This window comes from Magnolia sinica, chromosome 10 (assembly GCF_029962835.1).
Source record: "Magnolia sinica isolate HGM2019 chromosome 10, MsV1, whole genome shotgun sequence".
Taxonomy (NCBI): domain Eukaryota; kingdom Viridiplantae; phylum Streptophyta; class Magnoliopsida; order Magnoliales; family Magnoliaceae; genus Magnolia; species Magnolia sinica.
The window spans coordinates 15,789,649-15,806,892 of record NC_080582.1 but is presented as its reverse complement, the minus strand read 5'-3'; the positions used below and the strand labels follow the sequence as shown (position 1 = coordinate 15,806,892).

The following is a 17,244-nucleotide window of genomic DNA, read 5'->3' as shown; positions in this document are numbered from 1 at the left end:
GGAATCGTTTAATGGAGGTACAAATGGGAATCAAGGAAGCATTGAAGATCCCAAAGTTCATGCACTTCTCCACAGCTGATAAACGAATCTCAGCCAAGCTAAGCAGCCAGAGGTTCCTCATCGTCTTGGAAGATGTTTGGGAAGGCATCAACTTGAAAAAGATGGGAGTTCCAGTCATGGCCCCTGCTATCACCAGCGGTAGCAAAGTCATGATCACAACTCAATCCCGAGAAATTCGTAAGGAAATGGAAGCCCAATTAAATATCATGCTGGGGGAGTGGTCTAAAGAAGACACCTGGGATTTTTTACAGAAAGAGGCAGCTGATGTGATGGCCAGCATTGGTTTCTCAACAACCGGAGACATGGTCTTGAAATGCTTCTCTTACGTGTCCTTTTTCTGTCGAAATGGACGCTCCATTGATGGAGATTCCTTGACAGGAGTATTGGAGGTCAGAGGGGTTTTTAGATGGATCTTTCAATGAGGAGAATAATGAAGCGGCTTTCAAGAGACTGGGGAATATACTGCTCAAAGAGCTCGCAGAGAGATGCATGGTGCTATTGTCCCTGGTGTCATCAAGACCAAATTACCTAGGCTCCTGTTGATGCTGTAATCCGGTCGATCCTACCCTTCCTCTTGTTACCCGGTAGCGCACCTGCAAAACAAAGAGACACTAGGGGCGCCGGTTGTAGCCGGGGACCCTCCGATGCCTAAGTCAGGGCAGGCACACAGTGGGCGTAGTTGGATTAGAGTAGTTGTGCATACCTTTCTCTTGACTTGAGTAAGGTGTCTATCAATAAACCTTACGGGCCACTTACATGTCGTGGTCTCAGTGAGCAGTCCCTCCCGCATACGGCGGTGATCCTCCCTGAATATTTTCTATTCTGAAGTACTGGTCAATATCTGAGGCCGAGGTCATTGGTCGAGGGGAATTTATGGATTGGCTACAAGAGCAATTTACAATGGAGGGATCTTCAAGAGGACAATATCACGTGGATATGAATTCTCATGTGATGGAAGTGATTGATTCTCAAATGTTCCTAGAGAAGTACAACTTTGATAGGAAAGAATCATGCCAATGGATCTCATTATCCAATAATCAGGTAGAAACACTCCCATTTTGCTCTCCAGATTGCCCTCTTCTCTCGACATTGTTGCTCAACGATAATGATCACTTGCAAGAAATCCCAAATGGTTTTTTCCAGGAACATGACCATACTCCAAGTCCTCGACCTTTCTTCCACAAGCATCTCTTCCCTCCCCTCATCCATGTCCTGCCTTTGCGAATTACGGTTGTTGAAACTCCAGAGCTGCTGCAAGCTAGACGATTTTCCTGCATTCTTAAAGGATATGCAGAAACTCAAGATCCTCGATCTCCATCAAACTCCCCTGACGAAGATGGTTGAGGTATCCTTCCACAACATGCAAAGCCTCCGACGTCTCAACATCTCAGGTGCCTGCAACTTCACCCAGCTCTCGCTCTAGGGTTGTCACTCTCTACTGACACTGGTCATCCCAGATGAACTTCCAAAACATGAGGCACTTGATCTATCAGGCACGAAAATGGAAGAGCGCCCGCACGAAATTTTCAATCTGACTACCATGCGGTGCCTCGACCTGTTGGGAATGGAGCATCTCAAGAAGATCGAGAATTGAATTGGGATCAATGTGGCTTGAATTCGTTGCACGAATAGCTCCAAGACAGCAGTAGACATCGCATCTCAGTCAGTGATGCCGGCATTTTCGAGTCTTTGGACCAAAGCCCTGATCTGTGGGAATCCTGCTTTCTAAAACTTCATTTCTTGGTCTGTCCCTGCGAGGGAGGCCACAAGGATATATATGCTCATTTTAAAAGAAAGTGATTTATCTACCAGCATATTTATACTCGATTTGATTAGTCTATGAGGTATGAAAGATGCCTGGAGGTTTGCGGTGGTAAGAATTCCCTGGATGGTGTTAGAGGGGTTCTCTCGGTGATAGAATTCTTTCATTTGTATCGAAATGTGTTTGTTAAGGCATTGTCCAATGTCAGCATGAAGATGGACAAACTTAAAGAATGCTGGATCGAGAAATGCCATCAATTGGAGTATCTCATAGTCGGAGGAACTGCAGATGTTGATGCGGCAGTCAGTTTAGAAAATCTAAGGGTGTCCAATCTTGCCAAATTAAGAACAGTGTGCCGGGTTGGAATAGGGAGCTTCGCATGCCAAAAGCATATACATTTATACATTTGGAATGTTGCCAGAAGCTCGTCAACTTCTTCTCTTCAAGCATTCAGTTACATAATCTCAAATTACTTGCAATAAAATTCTGTTGTAGACCGGAAAAGGTCTTTGCAGAAGACAACGTGGTGGGGCAAAATGCATTTCCTTCCACAGCTAGTCGATTTACGTCTTTGGGAGTTACACAAATTGAAAAGAATTCACGGTGGGCACGTGTCGATGCCGAAGAAGTTGAAGATTCAAGGATGCCCGATGCTGGATAACCTTCCACTCCATAACACAAATGATTCTGCAGCAGAAGTCGAGATCCAAGGTGAGTTGAGATGGTGGGAAAGCATAAAATGGGAGGGTAGCGTCAAGCCTTGCAACATCCATTTCAAAGAATGGTGTCCATCAACTTAATGATTCTTCTATACTTAAACTACCTCTGTTTACTTCTTTATTCTGCTCTTCTTGAACTATTGTAATTCTCTTTTATTTGTGTTACGGTGTCACAGAAAGACGAGGGTGTGCCATCGGATTTAGGTGATTTAGTCTTAGTGGCTTTGAATTATGAATTTAGGAAGAAATTGGATGTGTTGCTCTTTTGGATGTATTTCGTAAAAGGTAAACAAGTACAGGTTTGCTTGGCAAATCATGCTTGCAGCAGTAAGCAGGACTCAATTTTTTCTTTTATTTTCCTGATAGACTGGGTCCACCCGTCTTTATTATTTATGGTTTTTATTATGGGGCCTAGCTATTTTGTATGAATTTGTTGGGTTTTTCAGGTTTCATTTATGTTCCCCTAATGTGGATGTAATTTTCTATTACATCAATGAAATTATAGATGACAGTGTCTCAACAATTAAAAAAAGAAGAAAAAAGAGGCACAAGCTAATGAACTCAACCCAACCCATGGATAAGGCTGAAACTTGGGCCAGGCTCATCCCAATCCCAACTGGTCCAACCCAATCATTCGATGGTGGGGATCTTTAATTCTTTAAATCAATGCTCTTAATCATGTTTATCCAATCCAGAGAAACAGACACTGTTGGATAAAAGTTTGGGTTGGGTTATGTGAAAATGCATCAGCTAAGTTGAGGTAGGTCTGGAAATTGGGTCCCATTACATGGCCAATTTGCAATTTTTTTTTTTCTTAACCAGTGAGTCAGTCAAATAGGCCCTTATGGCCTGTTTGGGAGATTGGAACCCCCAGGATTTGAAATCTGCCCGTTGTGTTTGGCACCCTGGATTCAGAATCCCTGTAATCCAAAAGTAGTCATGCATGCTATATTTACAGGGGTTTGAATTTAATTACTAAATCAACTTTAATATTTCTAATTAGTGAACGTGTGTAATGTTTTGACACAATGGTTGTAATAAGCCCGTTGAAATATATACTTTGCCCAAAGCACAGGATCACATCCGAGTGACTAACCAATGATTTTTAACCATTGATTTAAATGGGCAATGTTTGGACAGAGCAGATTATCCTATTAAAGTAATTATAGTGAAGCAGTTGATAATCTAATTGTTTTGGGATATCATCAGTGAGCCATGTGCCCAATAGATTAATAGCCAAGTGACACACATGTTGCACATGCAACTCTTGGAAGGATTTTAGATGTAATACAAGCTTCCACCTTGGATTTCGACCCCCCTCTTCGAGGGGATTTGAATCCCCTTGATTTGAAACCCCCAATTACATTATGGTGCCAAACATATTAGGAGATTTGAAATCCCCCCAAATCCATGGTGCCAAGTGACCCCTTGGTCTTTTCTACTTTTGGTAGTTGTTTGAGACAGAGATCTCACATTTTAATTATGGATTTTTACCACAATTCCTCGCAAATTAGGATTTACCAAATAATGCCCCTACCTACTGAAATGACTGTTTTTTAGCACTGAAATTACCATAATGCCCACATTGCACTTGCTTTTTTATAGAAATTGTTGAAGTAGAAAATTATGGGGCCCATTACATATTTTTATAATATCCAAGCTGTCCAACAGATGTAATACCTCATGGTGTTGAGTAGAACCAAACATTTGGTCAACCTAAAAGGATGATGAGGCACCATAACAAAATAATATACACCACTTAAAAACATCAAAAGAAAGATTTTTGGTCCATGCGATTATTATGTTTGGTTGCAAATGTTTGACATGCTAATGTCATACACAAACTGCGGGGCTGCCACGAATTTTTTTGACTTCATTACTTTCTAAAGAAAAACAATACAAGAGGATAGTTTGACAATTTTCCTTCTCAACAAGGTTGAACTTAACTAGTTCATTATTAAAATCCTAAAATATTTATTTATTCATAATAAAAAATTTATTTTTTGTGAGATTTCGCAACAATATCCTGAGAAATTCCGGAGCAAAGAAATTTGTCACTACAAAGATGTATAAATGGCCAGGGGCCAATCTTAGGTGCACCGAAAAGATGGTGACCATCTGCCATCCAAAATGAGGATTGCAATGGAAACAGGTCTGAGCTACTTTCATCCCATTATGTGGAAGGAACCATTTCTCTGAAACCTTTTTTTTTTCCTGAAAGTGGGATCACACCCCCTATAACTTTGTTAATATGAATAGAGGATGTACAAACAGGACTTTTGGGTAGGCTCCACAAAAACATTGGGCCTCACCTATCATAACTCTTAATCAGCAAAACGAAAGAAGAAAACAAAATGCCATAGCCACCCTGAAGAAAATAAAGATTCACACCAGCCTCGCCTACCTGCAACAAAGAGACATTCTCTGCTCCTCTTCTGATCGGGATTCAATCATTCCCACAGCTAGTTGCTGCTACCAAGTCTATAAATACAAGGTGCTTCTTTTTTTCTTTTTTTTTTTGATGGGGATATCCCAAAATCAATTGGGGATCGTTTTTCTGTTCTTTTCTTTTCTTTTCTTTTTTTTGTTTTGCAGCAAATGATATCATATATAGACTCAACCCCACCAAGAAACGGCTTCCCGTTACCAAAATGTTGAGAACCAACACAAAATGCTTCACTCTGCCTCTGCATTCTTTCCCATTGCCACCGATAATCAACCGAAGCCCTCCGAACTTCCACTCTACACCTCACTAAACTATTTATTTCTAATAGGAAGCAACTACCGACATTTTACCCCACTTTACAGCCCACTCCCAAACCAGCTGATAGCCCACAACTACTGCCCATAAACTAGCTGACAGCCCACCAGACCTATAGAGCCACCTTCTCAGCCTAGCCCAATGACCCCTGCTCCAGCAGACGACATGAACAAAACACTGGGGCCAGCCAAGCACTCAACAGCTCATCATCACTCTCTAGCTCCACCTGATGCACTTTGTGTTTAAACCAGCAGCCACAGACCACCACTCACAACACAAAACCAAACTTGCAGCAGCCTCCCAAAACACCAACTGCACAGATCACTGCCTCCAGCAAAGAACAACAACTCCACCCACCAAACTACTCAACAACTCCCAAACAACAAAGCACAACATATAGCCACCAACCAACAACCTTCCCCAAAACAACATACAATTACTTATCACAACATTCCTTAACCAAACAACAGGGCTAGATACAGCAGCTTACGGGATATATGCAAAGAGCAATCCGAACGAATAACTAGAACCACCTCAGGGTTCGAGACTGGCACCGAGATCTTCGTTGAAAGAGGCAACTGGTAGGAGCTTGAGACAGGGATCAACATAACCAATCTATAATTTCTTCACGAGATTGCTAATCAAATGACCGGAGAAATTAAACAGCTGGGCAGCTGGGAGACGCCTGCTGTAGGTGCTACAAAACAAAACAACATCCGGCCCAGCCTTAGGGAATGATTCCTTATTTTAGCCATGACAAATTGGAGTACAGGGCAGAAAAAGGGCAAGGAAACAAGACTCCACGGCTGAGATCGCTATCCCCAGGGAAAGGTTCCCAAGCCTGCCTTGTCCATCATAAACATACCTCTCGCCTCCCTTGGAAGGGATGAGCGGAGCCTGTACAGCCAATCCTGGGCTCCACTGCTGCCTAAGCGGCTAAGCAATCCGCTATCGAGTTGGATTCTCTGAAAATATGACTGAACTGGTGGTTAATACCTCCAATTTCCTGACAGATCACTTTTATATCATACCAAATCTTCCAATGAGGCACTGATTGCGGATTTGTAATGCTTCTGGAAATGATTTTGGAGTCTGATTCAATGATGATCCTTTGAAGCCCTCGGGATTTACATCGCTTTATCCGCTTCAAAACTGTTTGCGCTTCCGCTTCCGTGTTTGTAACTCAATCAAAGTAATGGTGGAATTCGAAAATGAGGTTGCCTTGATGATCCCTACAAATTCCCCCATCCTCCTCCACCCTCTCCTGGGTTTCCTTGAGACGATCCATCTACATTGAGCTTCACCCATCCCTCTATCGGCGAAGTCCATATGAGATAGTGAGGTTTCCTTCGCCTTCCCTGTGTGAATGTGTTATCCAGCACCTGGAGGGCCACCTGTTGAAGGAAAGGGCAGAAACCGTCCTCTGGCATTTGGTGAGATAACTCCCCAAGCCAGCTTTTAATTCTAGCAAGAACTTTTAATGTAATGATGGGTTTGTTATCAAATCTATTTGCATTTCTAGCCAACCAGATTTCCCACAAAATGATGCTTGCAGATAGGCCTCGTAGTCTGAGAAATCTCAAGCTATCGCTGGCTTTGTGGGTCCATATGCTTAGCCTTTGCTCTAGAGAGTGGATATGACCTTCGTGAACATTAAAAAAAAAAATGTGGCTGAAGAAAGAGCACACCTCTTTTGCTAGTCTACCTTTGCAAAAAAGGTGATCGATGGATTCCTCATCAATCCCTAAGGATGAACTACTGATCTGGAAAGGAGGCGCAACTGGGATGGGCTGTGTTTCTTTGTTGACTCCTTCAGAGGTGTTGTCCGCTCTGCGTGTTGGAACGGGGATGACGCGAACAACATCAGAGTTGTTATGTTGCTCCGTGACTGGTAAAGAGGAGGATGGTTGGATTCCCTAAGCGGGTTGCCCATAGTGCAACTCATAGCATACACATTTTGAGAATGTGTGAACGCCAAGGCGTTGCACTACCTTTTCGACTGGGATCGCTCTTTTCAACGCCTTCCATGCCAGCATGGATATTTTCGGCGGGATAAGCTTGTGCCACACCCATTTTGCCCAATCCTGGTTATGACTTTACATAAAATGTTCCATGTTGATTTAATAGTGAATTTTTGTGATGGAAATGATGTTCAGATCAGCTCATCTTCGTAATCTGATATGCTTATTTTGCTCATTGCCATCCTAGCAAGAAGATGGGAACACACATGTTCTGCTAACAGGGCTAAATTCCATCCGTTAGGAGTGAGAAGGTCTTTTACCTTCAAGGACATCAACCGGGTAGCCCATTTCCTAGTCAGTTTTCCCTCCAGAGGCTTGCCTCTCCTTTGCCGATCATCCACCTAGAGCTACGGATAGTGAATGGAAGGTATTATGGGTAAAAATGGACTGATCAGAGGTATGAGACAAATGAGCCGAGCAGCTAGACCGGATGACTATGGATTGCTTGAGGTCCAGAAAATCACCTTGACCTTTAGTGTTGGCTATTTTCTAACTCGGCCTCAATGACAAGCCTCAGATACCAACCTCGGCCTTGGAGGCCGACCCAAGGTGGTACCGACCACGGTCTCAAGGGATAACCTCGACCTCGGAGGTTGGCCTTAGCCAAAGACCTCGACGTCAGAGTTCGGCCTCGACCAAAGACCTCGGCCTCAGATATCGACCACCGCCTCAGAATACAAATACACTTACAATATATAAAGATAGGATTATCATCTGAGATATTCGTCGAGGATCTTAGGAAGTCAATCACAACACGTCTGGAGGAAGATCTCTTCCATAATACACAATCACCATCCAAGAGTTATTGCCATATACGTCTCTGGGACCAAAGGCTATAAATAAAAGCCTCATCTACAATAAAAGGTACGACAAATACTCTGCTTCTATTATGCCTATTGTAAATCCATATCATGACTTAGGCATCGGAAGGTTCCCAGCCTTAACTGGCGCCCCCTATGTCTTCTCTTGTTCTTCAGTAAATTGCAGATACTCTGGCTACCAGGAGGTGAGGTAGCACGACCAGATTGGCATCAACAGAAGGTATCTAGCAATAGACTTCCATACCTTGGATCCGAAGCGCATGGCTGAGGTGGGGTTTTGAATGAAACGGGAAAAGTATTTAACTTGGATAAATTTTGCCCACAAGGACTACCCTTTGAGAGTGGAGAAGCACATTTTCATGCGGAAGTTTACCATGACCTCTCGGAGCCTCCTGACGCCCAAGCCACCTTTTTTTTTGGGTAGCATATCTTGCTCCAGCTAACCCAGTGATGTTTCTTTTTATTGTCTATCTCTCCCCACATAAAGTCTATGAACATCAATGTTATCAATTCGCATATGCGATCGCACAATCGCATATGCCATGGCATATTTTTTAAAAAATAATAAAATTTTGAAAAAAAAAAAGGTAAAAAAAAAATTTTGAAAAAATTCTTAAAAATAAATAGAGAAAAACTTGTCTGATTAGTACACATGATTGGATTGGGTTATTTCATCATAGTTTGAGTGTTTCATTAAGTTTGATATTTAATTACTTATATTAGATTATATAAATTTTAACAAAACAATCAACAGGCTACATTAAAAGATAACTAATTATTATAAACTTTGAACAAAGAAATTTCACTGATAAATGGATAACTTGAAACAACTTACAAGTTATAACTTACAACTTAATTCACAAAAAGTAAGCACAACTTATAAAATACAAAAAATAAACATAATTGAAATAATTGTAGAGAAATTAGAGTAAGAGACAGAGGTTTAAGAGAAAAAGAGTAAGAGATTTAGAGCTTTGGAGTAAAGAATAGTGAAAATGGAGGGGATATGAGTGCCTATTTATAGGCAAAAGTTCTCCAAATTGAAAAAATAAAAAATAAAAAAATTCTTCCACTCTTGGCTATTGGGAAATATGTGATCACATATGCAATATGCATATTGGTCGCATATAAAAGTATGCCATGACATAATTGCCAAGATCACATATGCCATGATGGCATACGCGATTTTATCAACAGTATGCGCATATGCGATTGCATATACACATATGCGATCGCATTTGACAACAATGACGAACATAGTTTCCATTTCTTTGCATATGGAGGCTAGAATGTTGGTTGTTGCCAGAGTGTAGATGGGTTGACTTGAAAGCACATGTTTAATTAGCACAATCCTCCCGCTTGAGTCAGCGTTCTTGATTTCCATCCCGCTGTTTTCCTATAAGCTTTTGTGCTTAAGATGACGGAAATTGAGAGCTTTTTGCCTTTTATTCGAAATAGGGACTCCAAGGTACATGATGGGAAGCTTATCTTGCCTAAAGCCGGCAAGATGGGTGATTGTATGAATTCAGGATTGTGGGGACTTTTTTGAGACAATGTAGCAGCTTTTCCTAGAGTTGATCCATTGGCCTGAGGTAGCCTCGTACTTCTTAAGAAAGCATATGAGATTCTGAATAGATGCTTTACCTTCATTAATAAATACAATCATGTCGTCTGCAAATAAAAGGTTAGAAATCAAGGGGCATGAGTGAGGAACATGAAAAGGAGAGCAAATACCTTGTTGGAAAAGACGATGGAGTCCCCTGGCCAGAACTTCCAACACTATGTTGAATAGGAGTGGTGAGAGAGGGCATCCCTGTCGGAGACCTCATAAAGGTTGAAAGAAGCCTGCCATTTTGCCATTTACTAATGTTGAGAGCCACATGTCTTTCCAGCACCCTTCCGCCATGGCTAACCAGTCGCTTGCGAATTGAAACTGGAGAAGAATGCAATTAACAAAATTCTACTCCATTCTATCATATGCCTTCTGCATATCTAGCTTGATAATAACATTCCCTCCTCTAATCTTTCTGTCTATTTCTACCAGTAATTCATCAGCTAGAGCAATATGTTCTGATATATTTCGGCCTTGAATGAAGTCGCCTTGCTCTTCTGATGTCAGTTTAGGGAGGTTCGAAGCTAGCCTGGTCACTATGACTTTGGATATGACTTATGAGTTTGTAGAGGCAATTGCATAGACTTATCGGTCTGTACTCTGAGAGTTTGGTAGGGTTTGGGATCTATGGGATGAGGCAAATAAGCGTGTTGCCTATGCTTCTCAGGAATAAACTTCCTGCGAAAAAATCACAGACTACCGCATGAACATCTGCTCCAACTATTTCCTAGCATAGGGCAAAGAAACTGCCCGTGTAGCCATCCGAACAGGAAGCACTATCTCCTGGAATGCTAAAAGCGGCTACGTTAACTTCCTCCAAGTTTGGGATCCGTTTAAGCTCCTCGTTGTCTAGATCCATGACTAATCGTGGGATAGATTCCACTATTTCCCATGACCGAGGCTTACTATCAGCTGAGTACAAATCTTTGAAATAGTGAACCACTTCTGATTAATATATAAAGCTCAAGTGGACCACACCACAAATGGCATTGGGAACAGTGATTCTCACCGTTAAAACATTCATAGGGCCCACCATAACATTTATTTTCCATTTAAGGTCACGAAAACCTGGATGAAGGGGAAAAACAAATATCATATTGATCCAAAACTTTTGTGACCCTAAAAGATTTCAATGGTAGACATTTATCCCCATTGCTTTTTGCAGTGTGGTCCACTTCACATTTGTATCTATCTTATCTTTTTTATTCTAGCCTTAGGACGAGCTCCCCAAATAAAGGATGGTTTGGATATAACACATATACCTCATGATGGGCCTACAGGACTCGGTCACGTCAACGCACCTAAGTGTGTGGTACTCCAGCCAATCCGCTTGGTGATCATAGACCCACGAGTTTAAATTCACTTTGTGACGTCAACACACAGCACAAGTTGGACTTCGTTTGGCTAGTGACGCTGCCACTGGCCCGGTGGCTAGTAGTCGTTGCTGTCTTCGCACCGTATGTAATTTATCCACGCCCTTTATCCATTTTCCAATATCATTTTAGGGCTTGATACGGAGTGATGAAGATCTAAATCTAAGGTGAACTACGCCGCAGGAAAACAACAGTGATTGAGTTTCAACCAATAAAAATCTCCTAATGCCCACTGTAATGTTTATTTCACATCTAACCCGTTAATTAGGTCATACAGATATTGATGAAGGGAAAAAATAAAAATCAGTTGATCTAAAACTTTTATAGCTCTTGAGAAGTTTTTAATGGTCAGCCTTCTTTGAACACTATTTCCTTAGATATGCTCCATTTCACGGCTTGGACCGACGTCATTTTCTATCTCATATCATAAATTTATTTGAAAAAAATAGATGGACAGCATGGATGAAACACATATCATGATGGGCTCAAAGACCACTGATCACTAGCCAATTTGCATTCACAGGGTGGGCGCACATCTCGCAATCTCGAATTATGAAATGATAAAATGTGCCTGTGAAATTCACTCTAACCATGTGTGATTCCAACTTAAGTCAAAGATCAAAAAAATCAGTCTTATCAATGATTAAGATGGACCACCTTAAAGCAAAATGTTGGATGAGAAGTCCACTGTAGATTTTTTATAATGCCTGGGTGATGATTATCTGAAAATTCATTGAAACCATTACATGCCACACACATCCCCAAAAGAACTTAAAAAATTCAAATCACGATTACAGGTAGAATATCCCATGAAGCTGCATGCAAGCTCGTGACTCGTGTGACTCATTTAGTATGCCCTAATACACCAAATATCAACTATATCTTCATAGAAAATGAACAGAAATATCCTCAGACTTACAAGTGGCATCAACTCAGATGGTCCTTGGAATATATACAGCTGAGAAGAGCTGTTAGACATCAAATAAAAAGGATAATTAATAGCAAGTTAGAAAAAGAAAAAGCATGTCTAAATAGCCTACAAGCACAATTCTTTTAGCTTTTCCATTCAAGCTACAGATGCATTATATCAAATTAGTAAATTACATTCAAGCTACAAACATGGTGGGCTCCATTTTTTCTGTCAAGGAGTGGCAATTTCTTTTCCAAGCTTCTTCCCCCTCCTCCTGTACCATCAGCGTGATACCCCATATCCTATGCCACATGATTGCTTTAGAGGAACCAAAAAAGGCATTCAATAGATGATGCTCCATAACAGTCCCTCTTTCTTACCACCAACTGAGAACTATATCTACCACCATTTTGAAGATAGAAGTAACAACACAGAGCACCAAATCATTTTTGTAACTCCACCCAGCAACATTTTTGTAACTCCGCCCAGCAACATCATGAAGTTACCCATGCAGAAACATCTTCTAAGGAGTAGACTTTGAAATCAACACTAACCTTCAAACAAATCTTCAACAGCTCCCTCTTAGTCTGCCATCAATAGTTTCTTTCTGAGCTTTTACTTTCTCCTATCTTTGCATTTTGGTGATATATTTGAAGCTTGGTCCCCTAATGGACAAAAGATCCATAGCTTCGACCTCCGTCCTCACTCTGTGATTTTCCTTATGCTCCTACTCCCGATCCCTCCTGAAATCACTCCTGTTTTGGCCACAAAATGAAAAACAGGTTTCTAGACGCCAAACTTCCAACTGTTCAAAACATTATCTTTTAATCTGAATCGGCATATCTGAACCTGACAAATATAAAACTCACATTCAACACTTTGCGATTTCTAGGATTAAAACTTTTTTTTAAAATAAAAAAGATATGATTTTATTGATAAGAGCTAAAACAGCCAAAAGAAGTACAAAGAAGCCCAAGAAATGCGAGATAGATCACAATCGTCTAGATCAATTGAGATTGAAGCCCACTCCATTTCATTCAACTCAGCCCACCTAAACACCTCTGATGCTACCCCACAAAGATTGTAGAAGCAGCAGTTGCTCCTCTTCGCCATGAGGCCCACAAATCGGCTATTAGAATCAATCTCCATAATCTACTTCCTCTCTTGCCAACACTGACCCCATGCCAAGACTGTAGAAAGCCCTCAATTGATTTTGGTATCACCCAGGCCATCCCAAAAATACCCAAGAATCTTTCCCACACTTCCCTCACGAAGATGCAATGAATAAGATATGATTGACCGACTCCTTGCAATGCATGCATAGCAAGCAAATGTTAGTTAACACCATTCCTCTCCTATGAAGATTATTAATCATTAGCATCTTGTTCCACCCCCACCCACTAAACCAACGCCGCTACCTTAGGGGGTTCCAGAAGACCAAATGAGCTGCTTCCTTATTGGATGGAGACCCAATGAGAAGGCTATAAAGCACTAAACTGCAAATTGCTCAGTTTTATCTTTGACCCACACCAATGAATCTAAATCTGTAGAAGAAATCAATATATCCAAGAGCCGTTAAGATAAGCCAATGAACTCTTTCTCCTCTTCCTACCCCCCCCCCCCCCCCAAAAAAAAAAAAAGAGCCAAAGAGGCGTTTGTGTTTCCATGACGACAATTTCCTCTCCTTTTTCTGCATCACCTTGTCTCACAAATGCTTCGCAAGCTTCCCAATACAGAACAAGAGCCCCAAGTACGAAGAAGGAAACAATCCTTCCTTACACCAAAACACCTACACAAGGTCCTAGACTTCCACCTTAAGAATGTCAACACCCAACATTTCACTCTTCTAGAGTATTCACCTTTAAGCCTGACACTACTTCAAAGCAACAAATAATCTTCCTTGATTGTCCACCTTCGACGCCTCCACATCCCAGAATAGGTTTCCATCATTGGTAAAATGGAGATGGGACACTTAAAAGTCTCCTTTATCCACCTCGAATCCATCAATGAGCCCCGCGGAAGCCCTTAATCCAACATTTTGCTTAAGGCATCCACAATAACCACAAACAAGACCACATCCTAAAATTCAGAAATATTCCAACTTCATAACTTCAGAGATGTGCTAAAATTCTTCAGGCAGAGGACCACATCCAACTACCATCAAAATTGATGTTGAAGACAAATAAGGTATAGGAATCAGACCAGACAACCTATTCAATCTTCCTCCTCACTGGAATTGTCTTTCATTCCCATTCACTTCTTTGATCTTCAGATCCATTCTAATTAAAATTACTGTCTTCCCTTTATTTTCCTTGATCTTCAGCATCTTCCATGTAGGTTTTCATTGTCTCAAAGTGAGACCTCAAATTTTTAAGTGTCTGCCCTCAGTTTATCGTATGCACCAGTCTCCAAAAACTTCTCAACAAGAGTCTAGCAGCACCAAATTCTTATCCTTCACCAGCATAGCAGTCAGCAAAAATCCAACCAAGAGTCTACCAACTATTATAATCATTCAGTTGTAAATTTGTAATAGAAGATTTGTCATTTGATACAATAACATCAAAGTCAAAATATGTAACAAAGATGTACTAAGAAAGGTGAATTTAGTCCCAAATGGGCCAAAGAAAAAGCAGGAATTAGAGGGTCCAAGTGCATCAGGATGTAGTACCATGATGCACCAAAGTCTATTAACACTTACAATGAAGGAGATTAGTTCAAGGTTGATGCATAAACTGGCCCCAAAGAATATTAACATTCGGTTATAACAATTGATAAAAGCCCTTTTGCTGACAGCTATCATTTTGTTCACTTCAATCAGTGATGAATAAAGTTTATAGTTAGGCATCCCAAATTTACTTAAAAACAAGGGCATACACTTGTTAACTCATCTTCAATTGTTGTCGTTGTTTTTCTTTTTATTTTTATTTTATTTTATTTTTTAAGACTATTTTGAACTGGATATTCAAAAGATTTTGGTAAACAGGAGCAACTTGGTTGAGTCAACTTCAGAAAATCACATGTTTTTTCTACTGAAATTCTACTTGGTTACAAATTTTCTGTTCTTAGAATTATATTTTCCAATTTCCACTTCACACTTTCTTTTGTTCAACCAATCCAATTTAGACATGTTTAATTGGAGAGAGTGGTGACTAATCTTCTTTCTAGGGCATTGCCCCTGGAAAAAGGCATATGATTGCATCAATTGGGAGTTCCTGATTTACCTGTTGGGCCATGATCAAAGCCTGTATCTTGAACCCCTCGTTTTCTATTCTCATCAACAGAACTTCAAAAGGTTTCTTCAAGGCGAGCAACAATATCATGCAAGGTGATCCCTGTTCCCTCGATTGTTTGCTATAAATATTGAATCCATTTCAAAATTCATCCAGAATGCTGTGAATGCCCCGATCTCCTATTGTTACCCTTAATGGACCATTACGGCGTTACATGTACATTTTTCCATAATAACTGTTACGGTACGGCTGTTACAGGTCGATTTTGCCATAATAGCTCTTACGGCCATTATGACCCTATAACACATAGCAGTTACTACCATTACCATTACATAATGGCCATTACATAACCGTTTTGGAATTCCTTAATTCAGGCGCTACAACAAGAAAGTGTTTTTTTTTTTCCAAAATGTTAGCAGGTGCAAAAACCTAGGCAGTGGGATTAGGAGTGGGAGTGTCAGTTTGAAGAAGTGGAAGCTTAGTAGAAGGTTCCTGCAACTAGGACTCAAAAGTATCATATCTGTAATATGTTTAATAATATTGGTACTCTGTTCATATGAAAACATGATTTGCTTCTAAGGAAGCATGTCCATTTGATGTATATTAAAATCTAAAATGTGATAATAAGGGTAGGTGCATCAATCAATTAAGTGAGTTCTTCCAAAGGAATCACAAAGCCTATACTCAGCTATACTTGTAGCGAAACATAGTGTCATACTAGAATAGGGAGAAGGGAAGGGTGTGAAAGAGGAAAGTTTAGTAATTTTGGACAAACAACGTATAATTATTTGCAATTGAGATGAGCTAAAAAGCTTTTGGCATTTCAATCAAACACACCTTATTTGGATGATCCAAATTTGGAATGACATGTTGGGCAAAAGGGAGGGATTATATTATGGAAATAGGGTTAAATTCGTTTGGAACGTAAGCTTTAGAAGGAACTTAAATAATGTCAAAAGAGGATACCTAGTTGAGCTATTGTGTGAGTTTCATGAGGGTTACATTGCAAAGAGGAGTTAATAAAAAAGAGCATGGGAATAGGATTTGAATGGCCCTTCTCTTGGAGTTCCTGTTCAGATTCTTTTCCCAATGAGGATCATCTTCTATTGCCAAGATTCGAAGAGAAGATTCAAACTATGCATCTAGGATTAAGGAAGACAGCTTCCCTAGAGAAACCCTTTCTTCCTGAGGAAATCAAGGCAGAAGTCTTTGATTTGGAAAGGGATAAGGGCCCTAGCCCTGATGGTTACCTGCGGACTTCTTTCAGCATTTCAGAGAGCTCGTACAGCACGATCATCCAGGAGTTCAGATCGTCTTCCATTGGAAATGGATTGTTCTTCCATTGTCCTGGTCCTAAACTATAGAAGGTAACGAGAGTAAAGGATTATAGAGAAGCGGATGAGGTGGTGTACCACACACCATCGACCTGGCTATGAATAAACCGTTAAAACTAGAAAGTTCAGCTTACCTCGATAGTCTCTTTCAGCACGATCTAGATGATCACCTCCATGGATTGGTCGTCGAGCAAAACCCTCATTAAGGTCCTTGTTGCTAGAAAATCATCCGGTGTAGCCCTACGGTTTGCTACTGGTATCGTATAGTATCCATGGGTGGTGGAGCTACTATGGGTGGTGGAGTACCGCCTAGGGCTCGGGCGGAAGTAGCACATCCGCAAGACGGTCGAGAGTTGCCTGCAGCCCTTACATGGTCAACTGACTCTCCCGATGGAAAGCTTTTATTCTTTCCGAAAGATAACGAATCCCTGGATCACCATCCACAGGATTTTGATTCATACCTTCGTTGTTTGCCATCGGCCCGAGGGGAATCCTCGTTCTGATACTAATTGACGCAGGGATGAACATGATGAGGATAACTACTTCGAATCCACGGAGCTTCTCTGGACTCCTCACAGAGACTTCTCGAATCCACGAGGAAAGAAAGCAGAAAATAGAAATAAATTCTAATAAATTCAAAA

General features: G+C 40.8%; 1 protein-coding gene across 1 annotated transcript; it reads right to left on the bottom strand.

Annotated features, from left to right (window-relative positions):
* Nucleotides 1–2,272: 2,272 nt before the first annotated feature.
* LOC131217379 (uncharacterized) lies at nucleotides 2,273–16,677 on the bottom strand. The gene is made up of 3 exons (XM_058212294.1): nucleotides 16,520–16,677; nucleotides 12,049–12,097; nucleotides 2,273–2,509 (listed from the first exon to the last, which is right to left on the bottom strand). Exons 1-3 carry the CDS (start codon nucleotides 16,588–16,590, stop codon nucleotides 2,273–2,275), a joined length of 357 nt encoding a protein of 118 aa, XP_058068277.1. The 5' UTR covers nucleotides 16,591–16,677.
* Between the last annotated feature and the right edge of the window lie 567 nt (nucleotides 16,678–17,244).